This window comes from Symsagittifera roscoffensis, chromosome 1 (assembly GCF_963678635.1).
Source record: "Symsagittifera roscoffensis chromosome 1, txSymRosc1.1, whole genome shotgun sequence".
Taxonomy (NCBI): domain Eukaryota; kingdom Metazoa; phylum Xenacoelomorpha; order Acoela; family Convolutidae; genus Symsagittifera; species Symsagittifera roscoffensis.
Window position 1 is genome coordinate 1,735,475 of NC_087062.1, and position 18,012 is coordinate 1,753,486.

General features: G+C 35.5%; 1 protein-coding gene across 1 annotated transcript; it reads left to right on the forward strand.

Annotated features, from left to right (window-relative positions):
• Positions 1-9,649: 9,649 nt before the first annotated feature.
• LOC134856937 (stromelysin-1-like) lies at positions 9,650-17,950 on the forward strand. Its single transcript, XM_063873226.1, has 8 exons — positions 9,650-10,046; positions 10,341-10,414; positions 11,082-11,272; positions 12,119-12,334; positions 12,835-13,086; positions 13,448-13,525; positions 16,322-16,713; positions 17,439-17,950. The coding sequence occupies exons 1-8, from the start codon at positions 9,864-9,866 to the stop codon at positions 17,703-17,705; spliced, it is 1,653 nt and encodes a 550-aa protein (XP_063729296.1). The 5' UTR covers positions 9,650-9,863; the 3' UTR covers positions 17,706-17,950.
• Positions 17,951-18,012: the final 62 nt, after the last annotated feature.

Consider the following 18,012-nt stretch of genomic DNA (forward strand, 5'->3'; position numbering starts at 1 on the left):
CCTATAGTAGGGTGCTGTGAGGGACTCTCAGTGGTTCCGAACGTGGCCTCCCATTAAATTTCCGAGATGACGCTTTTAAAATGGGAATTAAAAAAAGTTCGAAATAACCAACCCTGTAATTGGGTTCATTCAGAGTACACTAAAAGTTTGCAGATGTTGTTTCCAATATATGGGGTTTTTCATGAGTTGTCGAAAAATTTCGAAGCACCGGAGGTGCGTTAACGCTGGTTATACTAAACTGAGTTGGAGTGAGGATTTTCCGGCCATATATGAAATTTAATTGACTGGTTTTCAACCACGCTTTCGGCACTAACTCACAAAATTATTTGGAATCTTAACGTGAGAATTTTGTAAGAACGTTTTTGAAGAATTTTTACAATATGATTTCGACAATATCTATTTGTGGGAGTCAATTATGATTGCTTATAATGAAACAGTATTAAAATCAACAACTTTTACAGGGCATCGATAAAATTCAGTTAAGCTCAATTTCGATAATCGCAGCATTTTTGGTGACTGATTATTATGCGACTACCGTTTTTTTCTTGACTGGCTTAACGACAGTAACTGAATTTTTTTCAGGAAGTGAAATTTTAATGAAAAATAATAGAAACAAGCCCCTTAACTGAGTTAGAGTAGTTTATCAAAAAAAAACTTATGATAAACCATAGATTTTGTACTGCATATTAATATGACCAATTAAAGTTGTCCTCAATTCAAGATGAAACGATTATGAGCGCGCATACTTTGTCCCGCATAAACAATTTGCGCATTGAAACTATCAAAATATTATTCGAGCCGCGATGCTATCCGCATTTTAGTCTTTTGCCAAGAACACTCGCTTGGCAGTCCAAAGATTTCCGCATCGATGCCCATACGCTGTCAACTTTGTAAAATTGGTCTGAATTCAACTAAAAACACCCCAGGTAAATATATTCCTCGTTTTCTTCGAAAGTCGGAACAATTAACTAAAGCAAGTTTTAAAGTCACTGGTTTTCAATTTGGAACAATACAACAGTGCCGGAAAAAAAATTAGTTAAATACTGATTTTACACATTCCTAAATCACTGAAAAGTTATTAAATTCAAATTTTCGTAAATTACAACGACAGAATTAGCCACTTAATTGATGTCGCTTATTAAACGAGCAAAATTTCCAAGAGCATGGTCCTAAATTTTTCTGACCAAATAACTAACAACCCAATTTGTCAATTTTTACGCTCGGTTTTGCTACAAAACAAAAACAGTATTCACGAATTATTTCCAATTCGCAAACAGAACTCAAATTTTCAAATATCATCAGTTTTTGGCATTGTTCAACAAATGTGCAGTTTCGGTACTGTTGAATGCCCGCTTCCAATTTATTTCATTCTGAGATTGATCGGACTGTCGATAGTTTTTCCAAGGCATGTCAAACTTTTTAGAGCAATCTTAGGTGCAAGTTAATTATATAGGGTATGCTCTCGCTGTATACTGTTTTTACAAGAAGACTATTTGATGCCTGATATCTAAACTGGGGTCTAGTACAACAGGCGGAAGGGTCTTGAGGCCGAAATTTCAAATTTACAAGCACCTCAAAACGCTATTTTCTCACCTGTAAAAACCTGTAATCTTTAGAAAGAAATTGAACCTGTTATTGTTTGACAAACTACAAACATTTAATTCGCATAACTTGCGGGATTAGTTCAATCTTATTATTATTATTGTTATTTTTATTATTATATTTTGTTTTATCCGCTTGAAGTGCATTCATTTCTAGCAATTGCTATTAACCAACCATTAGACTGTGCATTAACTCATTAATACAGCAAGGCGATACTGTTCAGTGGCGACAGAAATTGAGTCGAATTCTGTATAACGATATGTAGGAAATTCGAATGCTGTAGTCGGCTAATTCTTTCTCTTTTTAGAAGCTTATTTGTTCCTAATTCAATTCGTATTTAAGAGCTCTTTTGCAATTTCAATTGTGTGAATGCATATCATTAAAGCATGTATTCATAGAATTCGCTTGAATGTATCTTTGAGCTGGTGACCTATACAACCGTCCGAGAGAATGGGTTTTGCGCTATATGATGATAATGTCACACCATTCCATTTTTCGCCGAAATTTAAATGCTCTCGTTTATCTTGCTTAACTTTTAGAAGTTGAGAGAGGCTCAAACAGTCATTTTTTTTTTTCAAAATTTTTACCCTAATTTTGATTTCAAGTTTTGAAGTCTTCTAGCTGCTCTTGAATTTATGCTTGAATTTTTGTACCCACGCAATAGGTAAAGGTTTGCAACCCTCCATTGGACTTTTTTTTCGTTTAGAATTGCTGCTCTGCTCATTTTCATGAAAATTCAAATGCAGTTGTTAGTGCGCTTTGGATTGTATTTTCACTTTTTTTCGCATTGAAATTTTATTCAGTTTGAATGAATTCGGTGTATTCTATGTCAGCATAGTCGTATTATATTGCAGTGCTTGCGTTGGTAAAACAGAATTGTATACTTCTCTTTTTCGGTAGGGGTCAAATTTCTTCGAGTTTAGATTTTTTTCTTGAGAATAGCTCATTTATTTTCATGACACTAATAGTAAAGTGCACTCTTTGATGCACAGTCTATTGCAACGAAACAACAGCAGTGTATATATATGTTGCCCGCAGATATACATGCAATGACAGAGTCAACTCGAAATTGGTCAGTAGAAGATTTACAGAAGTTCGCTGACTTAAATTCCTGACAACCAAAGCTGATAAAAATTTTATTAGATATTGGAACAAAACAATGAAACTTCTTAATTGAAAAATTTAAAACATAACAGAATTCCCTAAATTTTAGTTTATAATAGTTTTTTTTGTCTCCTCAGGCGTCTGTTATAGTGTTGTCGGCTTAGTTTTGTCGGCTTCGTACTCTGCCAAATATATTTCTAACCATGTTTTCTTCAGGTTAAACATGATTTGAGATGAATGTAAGAAAATTTTGTAGATTGTTTTTCTGACATTTTTTTCAAAGAGCTGCTTTTGTCTTATTTTTCCTGCTAGCTGCTATACTAATTAAGTGTTGTATCGTAAATGGTGCGAAGCTACTTTTCACCTCTGTGTCGGTTTTGTCGTGGATGCTTAGCTCAATATGAAAAAGTAATCCCATTTTTTTGTTCTACCTGTTTTTTTAGGCTTGAGCAATGTTGCTCGAAGGATGGCTTGACAATTGAAGCTGACTGAGCCCGGCTTCACTTCTTATTCGAAAGAAAGAAATAAAAGTAAGAATTTTTTTCTCGCGAGTTAAAGCAAGCTCAACATGTATTTACAAAAAATTCACTATAACTTAATCACTGGAGGACAGCAAACGGACCTGGTTGGGTCTCATCATCGACAAAAAAATAAGATAACAAAACTATCCTAGTAATTGAACGAACGTTTTTCACGAGTAGTGGATTAGTGAAACAATATCTCGAGTGAGTTAAGTGACGGGTGGAACCATTGCGGAAGGATATATTTCAGTTAAGGCCAACAAGATTGCTTTTGATCAGACTAAAGCTAATTTTATTTCATTTTTGGTCCAAAAACTCGCTAGTCGTAGGCACCTTGATCCGGTTTTCATAAATATCTTGAACTTGTTCACTATTAATTTTTTGCTTCCTCCAAGTGTGACATGCTCCTACAGTCTCCATAACAACAATAGAGTGGGTTGTGGCTTTTTTTAGACAGAGGACACCTAACTGAGCACATGCGACAGCAATACGCGAACAAGTTCAGAAGAGAACAGAAACCCAATTTCAAAAGCTTGTAAAAAACTTATCTTTTGCTCGAATATGTACTCACACACGACCCTGTTGTTATGGATTCAAGAAAGTTACGCTCATTATAAATAAACGATTTTTCAATATTTGCTAATGAAGTAAGTTTTTTGGGTAAATTGTTTTGTTTCATAAGAGAACTTTAAAAATTTTATTACACGGAACCGAATGGAGCGCCTTTCAATTTTAATTTACCATAAAAGATTTTTGAGTAGAAACTATTCTGATTATCTTGTAAATCGAATTGCTACTTGAGCTGAAAGTAGATTTTTAAGAAACTCCACAGAAAGAAGATAAGCAATCGAGCGCAAAACAAATTTCACAAATTTCAATAGTTTTTAAATGTGCATTTCATAAACAGTTAGGAACTTGTTCACAACGAACAGGTCCTTAGAAATGAACAGATTTTCTTCTGATAAAAATAAGTCTTCAGGTTTTGTTTTACATTTAAAAGATTGCATTTAGAATTGAAAGTTTCTACACCTACAGACTAAAACTCCATATTGATTAATTGGAGCTATGTTGCTTAGAAGAAAATCAATCTATTGCTTTAATGGTACGTAAGGTCTAATCTTACAAATAACACCGCATCGCCTCCTCAGTCTTGAAAGTGCATAATCAACCTTAGATTTAAACAACAAATGCGAATAAATTTGTATGCCTAATTATTTCCAACATTTGCCCTTTTTTTGTCAAAGCACCGTTCATCAAAAATTGATGTTCCATATTATCCCGTTGTTAGTTGATATCTTTTTGATCAGTTTTGTCAAAATTCAACACCAATTTATTTGCAATTAGCCAGTTACTTATAATATCTAGATCGGCCTGAAATGACTCATTATGACAATGAACTGCAGTTATGTTTGTATCATCTGCAAAGAGAAAGACTGTAAATTTTTATTGGCTGGGCAAATCAATAACTGATAAGAGGAAAAAAGTGGACCAAAGATCAAACCTTCAGGCACACCACAGCTAATTCTAACCCAATTTGGTAAATAATCATCAATTTCCATTCACTGGTATTGCTTTCTCAAATATTTTTCAAACCATTTGTAACAATTTTGTCTCAGACCATTTTTTTTGTCAGAAGAATTTCCTGATTAACGGTATCAAATGTTTTTTTAATCCAGAAAAAAGGTCTTCGTTGCTCTCGATCAATTGATTTTAGGTTTTTCAGTAAAGTCAGACAAATCATCGATAGTTGAGTGCTTTTGCTAGGACTTAATAGAGTGCATTTTTTTACTGCAATAAATTAAATCAAGTTTTTTTGAATATGAGTGCTTTTTTTACTATTACTAGTTCAGAATTTTTTCTCCAGACTAAAAGAAGGAAAATAGGCCTTGTTTTCATCCGCCCTCGAGCTACCTTTATGAAGAGTAATAACTTAAGCTTTTTTTAAACCACTAAAAAAATTCCCCTTGAGAATGACTTATTGATGAACTTCAATAGATGCTCAGCCACGGCTGTCTTTGACACATTGATGACTAGGTTATTTACATTGCCGTCTCCCGGTGACGTTTTATTTTCAAATTTTTCAATTGTTTAGAAGACTGCTCTAACAGTTACTGTGGCAACTCTGTCATTCAATGTCTTGCCATTTTTAAATTGTTAATTGTTTCAGCAACATCTAAAATAGTTGGTATGGTGTTCCCAATATTTGAGCAAGAAATAAAACGAGGACTTATGCTTTGATGGCTACTTTTGCCAGTTAGGTATTTTTAAAACTAGCACAAATCTGGAGTCCCCGATACGTCCCTAGAACTTAGAACGATAAAATTCTTTTACTTTTTATGGTTTCTTTTTCTACTTTCTGACGCAAAAACTTGAAACTGATGAGAAGCTCTATGCATTCTCTATTTTTTGACCAATTGCGGTGAGCTAAGTTGCGATTTTTTTCTTACCGCTAATCCACTTAACATCATTGACCGCCTTGCACTGTTTTCTTCGAATAGGAGCGAATGTTTTAGTTACAGTTGGAAAAGTTTTCTGAAACCGATTTAAACATATGTTTAAATCATCTGGTAATGTTTTCATAGTTTGAGTTCGAAAAATATATGTCTCCACCAACTTGTTATTCTTGTGGAAAGAATTATCTGGTAACCGTTTTGCTTTAATGCTTTCCAGATCATTGTGATACTTCCAGTTGAGTGAAACTGGCTAGTGATCAAGACCACAAACTGATAAATCAGGGGTGTTTTGCGTATTGAAATGATCATTGCACGATCAAAAAGTTTCAGAAATAAATCCCCGCAAATAAAAAATATTGGTGTATAAAATGATGTTATATGCTCTTGAAAAATATCGAATGCTTCAATAAAGGTCAGTTTATCAATTTTGGGTGGCCGAGAAATTAATACAAGATTGAACTTCAGACCGTTTTTATTAATACTTGCGAGAACTGCATCACATCCAGCTATCTGGATAAATTATATCAATAATATTATAAATGTTTCTTGTTTGTTTGATAGCGCCTCCACCTTTTCAGTCACGAACTTAGATGGCATATTGCTTAAAAGCTTTTACTAAATACATTTTTCTCTTTTCTTCATCGTTCAACCAAATTTCAATTAGGCAAAGTATAGACGGAGGAGACTCCAGGCAACAGTTCATTGCTTCCAATTTGTCAACATTCTTTCGATGTGAGCGAGCATTTATGTCAAGTAAGGTTATCTCACAGTGAGGTGTCTTGTTGTGGGTTGGGGGACGGAAAAATATCTCTGTCCAAACAATTTATCACAGCACCGAAAGTATAATTCATTATTTTTTCTCTTTCGAAAAGTTGATCAATCTTGTGTACCCATTGGTCGTCCTCCCACTGACATTTTGTAGATCTTTTTTTGTCCAGGTAGAGCTAATTTTGGAGTCATTCTTGAAACGGAGCGGCGGTTTGCTGAGCTCTTCGAATACTCGCACTCGGTTGAACTCCGGAATGTCTCTTAAGTCTTTTTTTTTCAATTTGTTAATCTTGGCGCATCTCGTGAAGTTTTAACGATGATAGGTCGCTCTCCGTTGCCACGAAAGGAAAGCCGATGCACAACTGCTATGTCTTTGATGTCCAAATGTGCATTTTTTGCTTCGTTCAACTCGAAAAGTTTTCGATCTCCACTCCGTTGGTTTTTTTTGGGTACTCTAATGACTTTCACGTTGTCTTACGACTATCTCCAGTCGCTCAGCCTCTGAAAGAGTTTCAATGTTAACAAAATGTTTTTGCTAGGCTAGCTTCTCATCCAATGTTTTGTTTGTCTACTTTGAAAGTTGATAGGGATTCTTCTACAATTCTGACTGTTGCTCCAATTCTTCGTCCAGTGGGCTGAGAACTGTACAGGGTCGTTTGTTGTCATTCCCTCGGGATGCAGGACTTTGATTCTGGAAGAGCATATTAGGCATATCACTGTTTTCCTTGGAAGGTGGTTTTTGATTCATCAAGATCATTTCAGCTTCTGAAACTATTTGTTAAGTTTATAACAACAGTTAGGCTAATCAAGTTTATTACTTAATATCCTAGCGATGAAAATATGCGATTGCAAAGACGGACTGTTTGCAGGGACAAAATTTTCAATTATGGCCAGGTATTTAAAACAAAGAGACGAAATGGTACGTTGACAATCAGTTGAAAAGGTTTATAAAACTCTGTTAAAACGGCCAAAATGCAAGAACAAAAAAGTGATCTTCCAATTTGAAAGCCTTGATACAACGGGGTTTGAAACCGGACCCATTGACGTCAATTCACTTGCCCCAATTATTTCGCTATTGTGCCTTGCCTTAAATTACTTTCCAGCTCATTGTATTCTTAGTTATCAGCTATCAAAGAAGTCCCATTTTGTTTGGTACTCCGTTGTTGAGCGACATGCACAACTAATTTGATAGTTATATCTAAAAAATTAATCAAAACAATTTAACTATATATTGGAATCTCTTTTGGACTCCTTTCAATATCCTCAGCAATGTTTAACCCTCCTTCATATTTCAAAATTTTCCTATGGGAAGGCTATGTTTTTGGTACTAGGGTAGTATGGGGGTTATAATAGAAGAAAACTACTGCTTACACTTTGTATCCAAAGTTTATAGTGTTATAAAATTTTTCTTTTTGGGTGTTAAAACCAATAAAAGGTGCATAATTCGAATCATGGTCGGACGCTTTTGCTCTGTCTGTTTTTTTTTGGCTTATGACATGCCTCTCCATTTGATTTATACCCGTTTCCGATGCGTTTTGTTTTACTAAAAGTTTGTTTCAGTTCGGCTAATTAAACTTTTGAACAACATATTACGATATTATCCCTAAAAGGTTTTGAACTGCTCGTGGCTTCCTGGTTTTCTACTTACTGGTCTGGTTTTTGTTCAAGGGGCTGATTTAAGGTTTGCCGAATAATGCAATTTTGCTTCCAAACTTTGTACTGGCTAGTATGTTTCGAGAAATTTTGCTTCCGGTATTGATTTTTCCGGCTAGTATCTATGTACTAACGGAAACAGTTCCGTGAAAATAGAAAAGCGAATCTTTGTTTCCAGTCTTTGATGACTGACATGTTTTTGTTGAAAAGTGAAATTGCTTTTAATTCGCTCACAATTCAACTAATGGTGTTGAGCGATTCTTGTTTTTTTCTTCTTTGTTTTCTTCTTTGTGATTGTGGACACAGTTATTGTGCATAAATCTCCGCTCTCAAGTCTAGTGAAGGGTAGTTTATGAGTACTGAAGTGAAAGCGTGTAGGGTCAGCATCACCTTTTTTATATTAAATAAATACGCGCTTGTTTAAAAAGAATCTATTTGGTACAGCTGAGAAGCAGAAACACTCAAATCCTTAAAGACTGAAAAACGGCAAAAAAAATTCAAAAAGAACTCAAAGCTGGATGGAAAATGGCTCAAATTTTTGTATAATGCTAAATCAGTTAATGTTGTTTTAAAATTCGATAGTTATGCTGAATTATTTTCTGATTCTTTAAATAGACCAATTGTAAAAAAAAGTTCTGTGAGTAAAAACATTTCTGAATGTTTTTATACGCTTGCGATTAGCAACCGTTATCAAACCAGAATACCTAGTTTTTCGGGTTAACAACTTGTTTATTAGTAATTACTTGTATCCTGGTTCATCATTAATTCAAACTTCTATGCGTGTTCGGCACTTAGCCTCGAGGTGATGATTATAAGTTCCACTCATTAGGAAATATGAAAAAAATGCGGATCTAATGCTTCAGTATTTAAAAGGTTTGAAATTTCATCAAGCAATGCGAAGTTTTTAAACAATTAACATCATAGCAAATTACTGGTAATGGAACAAAGAAAGGTTGACAATGGAACAATGTTGGAAATTCGGCATCTTCGAATCCGAAAGGGCTTGATGAATAAACGACGATGAAACTTAGCCTTCAATCCATTCCGTTTTCGACTATTTAAATATTAAGCTATACATTACAATCTAGGCGAATTCTACAAATCTTTCGAATGCGATATCAATTGGTGACTTTGATTATATTCAGCCAGCCTTTTTGACGCTTTAGATTAGATTTTTTTAGGTTTAAACTGCGGACCTGTATGCGATAATAAGCTGAAATCAGCAGCTGGTTAGCTTTCCGTTTTTCAGGAAAAATAAGCTCTATCCAAATATATGCGTAACTAAAATTTACGTAATTGGTATGACTTTTCTTATTTAAGTTGCAATAGTTTTTATTCATTTTTCTACGCTACGGGCATAGTGTGACGTCATACTTCACTTCGCCACAATGGGGTGAAAACTCCCGACGAGTTAATTATTTCACGCTATTTTTTGGCTAGTTGCTCTTCAGTTTTATTCGTCTAATTAACTGGCAATCTGTCAATCGAACGTTTTTCACGCTGATTTTGAAAACATTGAACTTGACGGAGTTGTCAACTAGTTCGGATTTGAACTGAAACGAGCTTCAGACAAGTACATTCACCTGCACCAAGCTAGGCATTTGAATTTGACAGTTTAGCTATCAACTAATTTAATTTTAAATGGCCCAAAGTGTTTTTTTTATAAGTCAAGTAATTATCAGACGCTCAATTGAAAATCATTTTTGTGAGTATATTTCTGGAGAAAAGTTGAACACAATTTGGATTTGATGTGAAGTTCAAAATGTGTTTCCTAAGCGATTCCTGTTTTTTCTTTTTGATTGTGGGGGCTGTTGCTGTCCATGCATCCCCGGCAGGCTGTCCCGTGGAGGGTAGGTCTGTGAGGACTCCACCCAGGGGCGGAAATGTGTCCCCTATCAACCAGTTTCTGGAGACAGAAGTGAGAGCGCCGGGCGTCAACATCAGCGTAAGTCCGATTCTATTATTTCATATCTTATTCTGCTCCATTTGTTCTGAGTATTTTTCTTTATTCAAACCTGTCAAGAAGTTGATGCGGAATCACGAAATATTAAGAAAGTTTTTGACTCTTTTTACAGATAAAGTTTTTTAAAAAGAACTTTTTAAAAATGTTGTAGGCTCGAAAAATAAATTTTTAAAATAATATGAGCGTTTTCCAGAAAAAAGGCATTTTGTATTGTTAATAAATGAATAAAGAACTACTACTGATTTGAATGAACAGTTTGTGGTGTTGTGTGTTTAGAAATACCTGACTGACTATGGGTACATGAGTGCGGAGGACGAGGGGGACGAGGCGAAGGAGACAGAAGCCATCTAGTGAGTAACAAGAGTGTGATAGTAATGATACGACAGTTGGGTGTCTGAACTATTGATGGGATACTGGAGAAACATGTGTAGACGCCAATCTGATTGCAAACATAAGCACATTTGTTTAATTTGGCAATAGACTTTCCACTAAAAAATCCGAATTCTTTTCTTCTCTAGAGTTCCAACTGTCAAACTTGTTCAAAAGGTGTGTAACTAATAATGAACGAGCAAGATAGATAATTAGCTTAGTGATTTTTTTTGAATAGGAGAAATGATTATGTAATCTTATTAGCATCCTGAAGTTATCTAGAAATCTGTATCAAAAACTACGACCAGGCAAACAAAAAAGGTTTTTTCTTTTTTTTTCAAAAAAAAATGAGAGATTTTATTTGCTAAAACAGTTTTCTTGTCCAAAAGCCATAAAATATACCAGGAGTGAGTAAGCATGATGAATGGCTCCCCGCTTTTTCGGACAACAAAATGTTGTCAAAAGCTAAGCATTTTTTCAACTTATTTGTTTTTCCAAAAAAAATAACGGGAATAACTTTACAGACATGAATACTACAGGGACCCAACGGCTTAGTGTAAAGAGTTATAAAAATGCGCATCCCGTTTTGTCGAAATTTGATTTTCCAAAAATCACGAGCTCAACTAATTTTTTTCTCCATTTGTGTAGCCAGTTCCAGAAGTTGGCGAATGTAAACCCGACTGGACGTCTGGACCTGGAGACAGTGTTCTCCATGAACAAGCCCAGGTGTGCGAATGAGGACAAACTGCCAGGCAAACACGTGGAGTACTCCAAGTTCTTCGAGGCACCAGTCGAGGCGCAGAACGACTCCCTCTGGAGATTCAAACTCGGACCCACCGGTAACAACTATCCAATCATCCAAACCCCTTTAACCCCCCCCCCTCTCCCACCCTCTGCCCACTTCCTTCAAAAAAGACCCATTTTGGCCCTCCTCGAGCTAAGATTTCCACTAGCGAGGAGTTATTCTTTAAAACTGCTCAGCTGTACCTGAGTAAAACTCGGTTCTAAGTTTTGATTGGCTAAAATATAACGAATCAAATCACATCCAGTATATTTTTCAGAAATTCATATTTTATACAAGCAGAGATTTGTGTTGTTGAGAAATTAAATCTCAGGTATTTGAAATAGATGTTATGATAAATAAAAATGAATATTTCAGTTTGGCCTAAAACTTCATCACATTCATCAGTTTTTTTCCAAAAACAGATGTTCCAGTGCTCTTTGGTTAATTTTTTACCCAATCGCAAAGTCTATCTGCTCTAGCGCTTTCATTTTTAAATTCCCACTGATATTTGAAAATTTAAGAAACTATTTAGAATCTTTTGGCTTAAAATCGATTTTGTCGAGAAACTTTATTCGATCTCAAAATAGTAGTTTCTGTAAAATCATACAAATTGTTCTTTTTTAATGCTGGCCGCTTGCTGAAATTTTAATCTGAAATTGTTTTTGGAGATTATACATTCAATCTTTTTGGCTAATTACCCAATTTGGTTAAAAACAGTCTGATTCGAATAGTGAGTCCTTCAAACATATCTCGTTTTAACTAATGCCTCTAATTTTTGTCGATAGAAAAACAAACAACTCAAGAAGGAGCTTGTTTAACTTAAACAGGTTTGATAAAGTTCTATTTCAACGTTTAATTTAGTATGAAAAAAGTGTCTGTAACAATCTCTTTTTTTCTTCAGGAAAGTGGAAAGACAAGGATATCACGTGGAAGATCAACAGGTACACGAATGATCTGCCCAGAGAGACTGTGCATTCTACGATGCAGAAGGCATTCCAGGCGTGGGCGACGGTGTCCGGACTAACCTTCCGGGAGGCCACTCAGTGGGAGGACCCAGACTTCGACATCCAGTTCGTGGCTGGAGACCACGGGGACGGATCTGCATTCGACGGACCAGGTTCACACGCTTCCCTCAATTTCTTAAAACGCCTGAAAAAACCTCTGAACTTCTGAACTGAGTCTGACTCTCCGGACTTTCTGGAGTCTTGCAATTTGAATGAAGAAATTATGAAAATTAGATTAGATAGGGTTCAAGTTCAAATGATAATACATTATTCAGACTAAATTGAGGCTAAGGTCGCAAATTTTTTCTTCTATTGTGTTTTTTTTTCATAATTTAGATGCGGTCAAATCCATTGTTTTTGGTCATTTTCAACGTAAATTTAACGTAAACCCTGTTTAAAATAAACAATAAAAAGATTAATGAGTTTCCTTTTTTCACTGGCGAGATTTGAGCAATCTCTCTCCAAAAATTAAATGAAAAATTCAAGCAGTAAGGCCTGTATGTACTATGTTCAAATCTGATTGGCTGAAAATATTGCTTGTAACCAAGTGAACGATCTCCTCCCTCATTTGATTTAGGGGGAGATTGTTCACTTGGTCCTCGTAATGTTTCAGGGGGTGTTTTGGCCCATTGCTTCTACCCGCAGAACGGAAGAGCCCACTTCGACGACGACGAAACATGGTCTGTGGGCATTAACGAGCCCAACGCCATCAACCTGGAGTGGGTGGCCATACACGAGTTCGGTCATGGCCTGGGTTTGGACCATAGCGAGATATTCGACGCAGTCATGTACCCCTTCTACCCGAGCTTCACTGAGACCATCAACTTGAGGCCGGACGATATCGACGGAATCCAAACCCTCTATGGTTCTTTATTTTTCTTATTTTGAAGGCAATTTGAAGTTGATTACTTTTGTTGCTGTAAAACAAGATGTCATGGTATTGGTAACTTCTCTGCACCAGTCAAAGTCCTTATATTAAAACAAAAACTGAAATTATATCGAATTATTGCTGTAAGTTATCAATTGAAATGATGGAATTATCGATTTTGTATCATCATCTCAATAAAATACATTAAACCTCACGATATTAATATTTTACTAAATCGAATTCGATCAGATCTTAAATTCAAAATAATTGTGTTTTGAACTAAAAAAAAGGCAATTTTTCTCAATTTTGTTATAAACAATTTGACCTTGATCTGGGCTTAGAATGGTGATATTTTTAGGACCTGGAACTGGAGGAAACGCTGCTACTCAAGCTCCAGTTGGGACCACCCCAAGACCAACTACTGTTCCTTCCAGAGGTGAGTCTTTCAGTTTGTAGGATTTATACCACATCATGCTAGTTGTGAATAGTTCCTGTGCCTTTAGATCTATTGATGACATCAATTAAGCTTAGGCCCCAGTTTACGGAGCTATAGAGCGTAACGGTTAAGAAACCACACCATTCAGCTTGGCATGAATATTCTAGAACACTAAGAATTCTGAATCTGGAGTTTTCGGAAATTTTCAAGTTATTGATTCAGACTAGAGCAACTTGATTGAACTTCAAGGCTATACAGTACCTGACCGTTTTTTGTCTGCAGCTTCTCGCGAATTTTTTCATTTTTGAAACGAGCTAATTAAAATGAACAAAATTCTTTTTGTCACAATAAGCCGATGCCAAGGTTGAGAGTTTTGCCATGGTGGAATCCCGGTGGCCAGTCAATAAGCAGAATGGTCTAAGAGCAGACAAACAGAAAATTTTTTTCAAATTTTATAATCTAATCGGTAAATTAAGTATAAGAATTTTCAATATTACCGAAGAAGCAATAGTTTATGCATAATTTGAATAACTTAATCGAGAATGCTTTTTAAATTCAATTTGAGAAAACTTGATAAAAAAATCAATTCATGCATATTTTATTCAGTTTCTTGGTATTGTTGACGATTATAATAATTGTTTTTTCAATTAGTCCAATTAAATCAATAAAAGTTAACTTTTTTGTATTTTTCTGCTCTTGGACCCATTCTGCTCTTAGACCATTCTGCTTTTTGCTCCGCCTCCTGGAATCCCTCATACGCGAAGGACCGAATGCGCGAAAAAAAAAATCAGCCAATCAGTAATCTAAAATTTGGAAAGCAAGTAAACATTTCCAGGGACTGAATATTAAATTGGCCGATTATAAAAACGGCAGAAATACGCAAAACTTGCAAATTGTCACTGACCGCCGCCGAATTGGAACAAATTTTATATTTCAAGGGTTTCGTTATGAAAGAAACAAAATATAGCTTCATTTAATTCATTTTAATTGAATGGCAATTGTTTCTTTTTAAAAATTGACTTTCGGCTAATTTTGTTTTCGGTCTTTCCCTCATGAGTTTTTTTGCTCAACCGGTCCTTCGCGCATGAGAATAGCCCCCTTTTGCCATTGCTGTTTGAATGAAATATAGAAATGGAACTTGCATTTTACTGTTTTTTCTTAAAAGCTTCTTTGAATCTTTATTCACGTTCTCAATTAATTGAAATAATTCTAAGTTTCATCGCTTGATGGCTTACTTAGAATTGTTTTTTGCAAACCGATTGATGCTCTGAAATATCTTGACTTAATTCGAAATTGAATTACTTGATGATGTTGCTCACAAGAATTTACTGTTCGCAAACCGATTCATACCATGAAAAATCTTTAATTAATTCGAATTTTCATTGCTTAATGATGTTTGGTCAAACAATTTAGATTTGGCAAAGTAGTTACTGCTATGAATTTATTATTTTTTAAGCTCCGTCAATCGACTCAAGCTACAAAATTATTTGCGAGAAGACCCATGCTTATAAAACATAATTTTTTCGAAACTTCATCGATTCTTGAGGTTGTTCAAAAAACTTGTATTTTTTGAGCCGATTTTTTGCTTCGAAATAAACTGAAGCTTTTACAAGTTTCATCTCCTCGTGAGTTTGCTTTAGAAAATTAATATTCATCAATTAAAAAATCCAATTAGCGGCGTTTTTTCTGGATGACATTTTAGTAACTTGGGGCTTGAGTAATTTGCTGCAGAAATCTGGCTGCTATTAAGTATTATTTCGCTTGAGTTTAAAAAATTGCTGCAAGCGCTGGCTTCAGATATGAAATATTGTTATTATGTACTTTTTACACAAGCAATGCTTATTCTATAGTATGAACTATCTTTTTTTCCAACCTAAGTCGCAAACTTTGTTGCGACGCAAATGTTGTTGCGATAAAATATGATCATTTTGAAAGTGTTCATTTTTATCAATAACGAGCTATTAAGTACAGCCAATGCTAAGGATTTTAACACAGACTATTCTTTTTCTGACTTTCGTAACCAAAGTAACGGAATAATTATGCTCGGGGTGGTTTTTTTCTTCAGACAGATTTCGACTTTAACTAGCAATTTTTGACGTTTTTTTACATCATTCAAAGAGTATTGTTGTCCTTAACTTAAATTTGGAAAGATATTTCACCTGTGATCAATTTTTGTAAAGTCATGGGGGTTCAATAACTGCCAATTTGGGACAATTAACGCGCGATATATTTCGCGCTATTAACGCGTAAGCGGAGATTTAATCCGTGAAAGAAAACGTTCCAAATTGGTTGAAGGAAGCTTATTTGCCTTAATTGATTTGTTACTAGGAGCGAATTTTATGACTTTGTACTTGATATGGCGTGTGGGGGGATGATTTTCACAAAAAATTTCAAATTAAAAAAAATTCATTTTATTTTTATTACATTAATTTTTTCATGCTATTACTGCTCCATAGTCTGCTCTATAAATTGAGGCATGTTAGTTGGTAAATTTCTTTTTTTCAAATTGGCTGGTACTGTTAATGCGTCATAATTGGCGTGCGTCACTTAAGAAATTTTGTAGACTCAACGTTTTAATCATTCAGTTTTTCCCAGTAGCGATATCGGTCATATTTTTGCTTGTATATGCGAAGTGCAACTTTTCCTCTGTGTATTAATTTGAAATTCCCCCTTCAAAGCAAATGAATCTCCTTAAAGGGTTAAATAGCTGGTATAATAGTCCTTTTCCTCATAATTTTTCGCAGTCCTAAATAATTACAGCGAGGAAATTTTTTAAAAGAAAATGACTACTTGTAGGTCATTCTTCATCACATGGACCCTTCGCTGGGAGTTCATCGCAACCCCGGTCTTGTCCGGTACCCACAATGAACGCCGCCTTCGTCGACCACCTCGGTCAGGTGCAGATGATTTCCGACGACGAAATCTGGAGCTTCACAGATCGAGGCGTGAATACTCTGAGTCCTACCCAAACGTGGAGATACAACATGTACTATCCACGAGACGTGAATGCAGTCGTGACTGTTGACTCGGGTCTCACTTACGTGTTCTCGGGAATGCATGTGTTTGAGTTCGACTACAGAAGTCAATTCCCTGCTCTGAAGTACGTCGAGTACATGGGAATCAGTACGGATACCAAGATTGACGCGGCATTGCTGTACCCTACCAACAAAGCCATCTACATTTTCCAGGTAAATGGTGTGTAGTAGATCTCAAAATATGAATATTTTTAGAAATTTTTTCTTCGGGTGTGTTTTAGTTTTTTTCCTGTTTTTCACGCAAAAACAGGGACGACAAATAATCATCGGAGTGGGTTGTGATAAGTCATACTATAGACCTTTCAATCGTGATTCGATAAACATTAAAATTTTGTCAAAAAGTTCTTATGTCGAGATCCGATTTAAAATTTTGCGTTTTGGCTTAATTTCGAGCGAGTAAAGTTAAGTTAAGTTAAGACGGTTTGTATATAAGGGAAAGGACCAACGTAACTAGCTAATCAGCTCTTCGCGAGAAGCGCCGTTGTACCCCTGTTTAAGATCTACAGGCATGTTTTTGGTTATTTTTCAGTCAATTTTTGTATCTAAGTTTTCGCTCAGTTCATCTCATCACGCCACGAATCAAAAAGTACACTATTTGAAAAAGATTTTTTTTGGAGTTTTTTATCATAGTTATCAGAGTTTTCTGTGCTACTTGCGCAGCAACCGGCTATCCTTACTCTTATTTAGCCTCACTTGAAGCTTGTTTAGATTTTGTCAAATCAATATGTTGATGAAGGCTAATGAAATAAGTGAATTTTCGATAAATGAAGTAGTTTTTTGTTTTATCATCAAGAAAAGTTGAAAAGTTGGTTATATTCCGTTCATTTATAGAACTGTTTGTTGACAATATTGTTTCACACGCTTATGCCATTTCATAGGGAACCCAATACTACAAAGTTGACCCCACAACTCTCGAAATTGAGCCTTCGTATCCGAGACCAATCTATCTGTACTGGTCTGGAGTGCCGGACAATCTGGACGCAGCGTTGGCCTACAAAGGAGATGTGTACGTGATCAAAGGAGACCGCTACTGGAAGTTCGACACTGTCACCAACGAGGTTCCCGCTGGATACCCGAGGTCTGTTAACGAAGACTGGTTCAACTGCGACAGTCAGATGTCTGGAAATATCCAGGGAGAGCCATGACTTGATCTCAGAAGCAGCACAGAGTTCGAAGTCGAACTTCAAACGGATGATATTGCATCTTCAACCATTATACCTATTGTAAATTCATTTAACATGTTTGTTTTGCTGATGGTAATAGAATTTATGATGTAATATGCATAACTGTAAATACTTTTTGTCCCTTGTACATTGTGAATCAAACCAAACCAAGAGTGGTTGCTGAACGAAATCGTTAATTGTGAATACTTTAGCTAAATAAATATTAGAATGCATTTTTTTCCTTAGAAAAGACTTCATGTTTACCTTTTTTTGTTGAAAATCGTTTCCT

Coding starts and splice junctions, on each gene's coding strand:
- LOC134856937 (XM_063873226.1), top strand. CDS start 9,864: ATGTGTTTCCTAAGCGATTCCTGTTTTTTCTTTTTGATTGTGGGGGCT. Junction 10,047..10,340: donor CGCCGGGCGTCAACATCAGC/GTAAGTCCGATT, acceptor TTGTGTGTTTAG/AAATACCTGACTGACTATGG. Junction 13,087..13,447: donor CGGAATCCAAACCCTCTATG/GTTCTTTATTTT, acceptor TGATATTTTTAG/GACCTGGAACTGGAGGAAAC.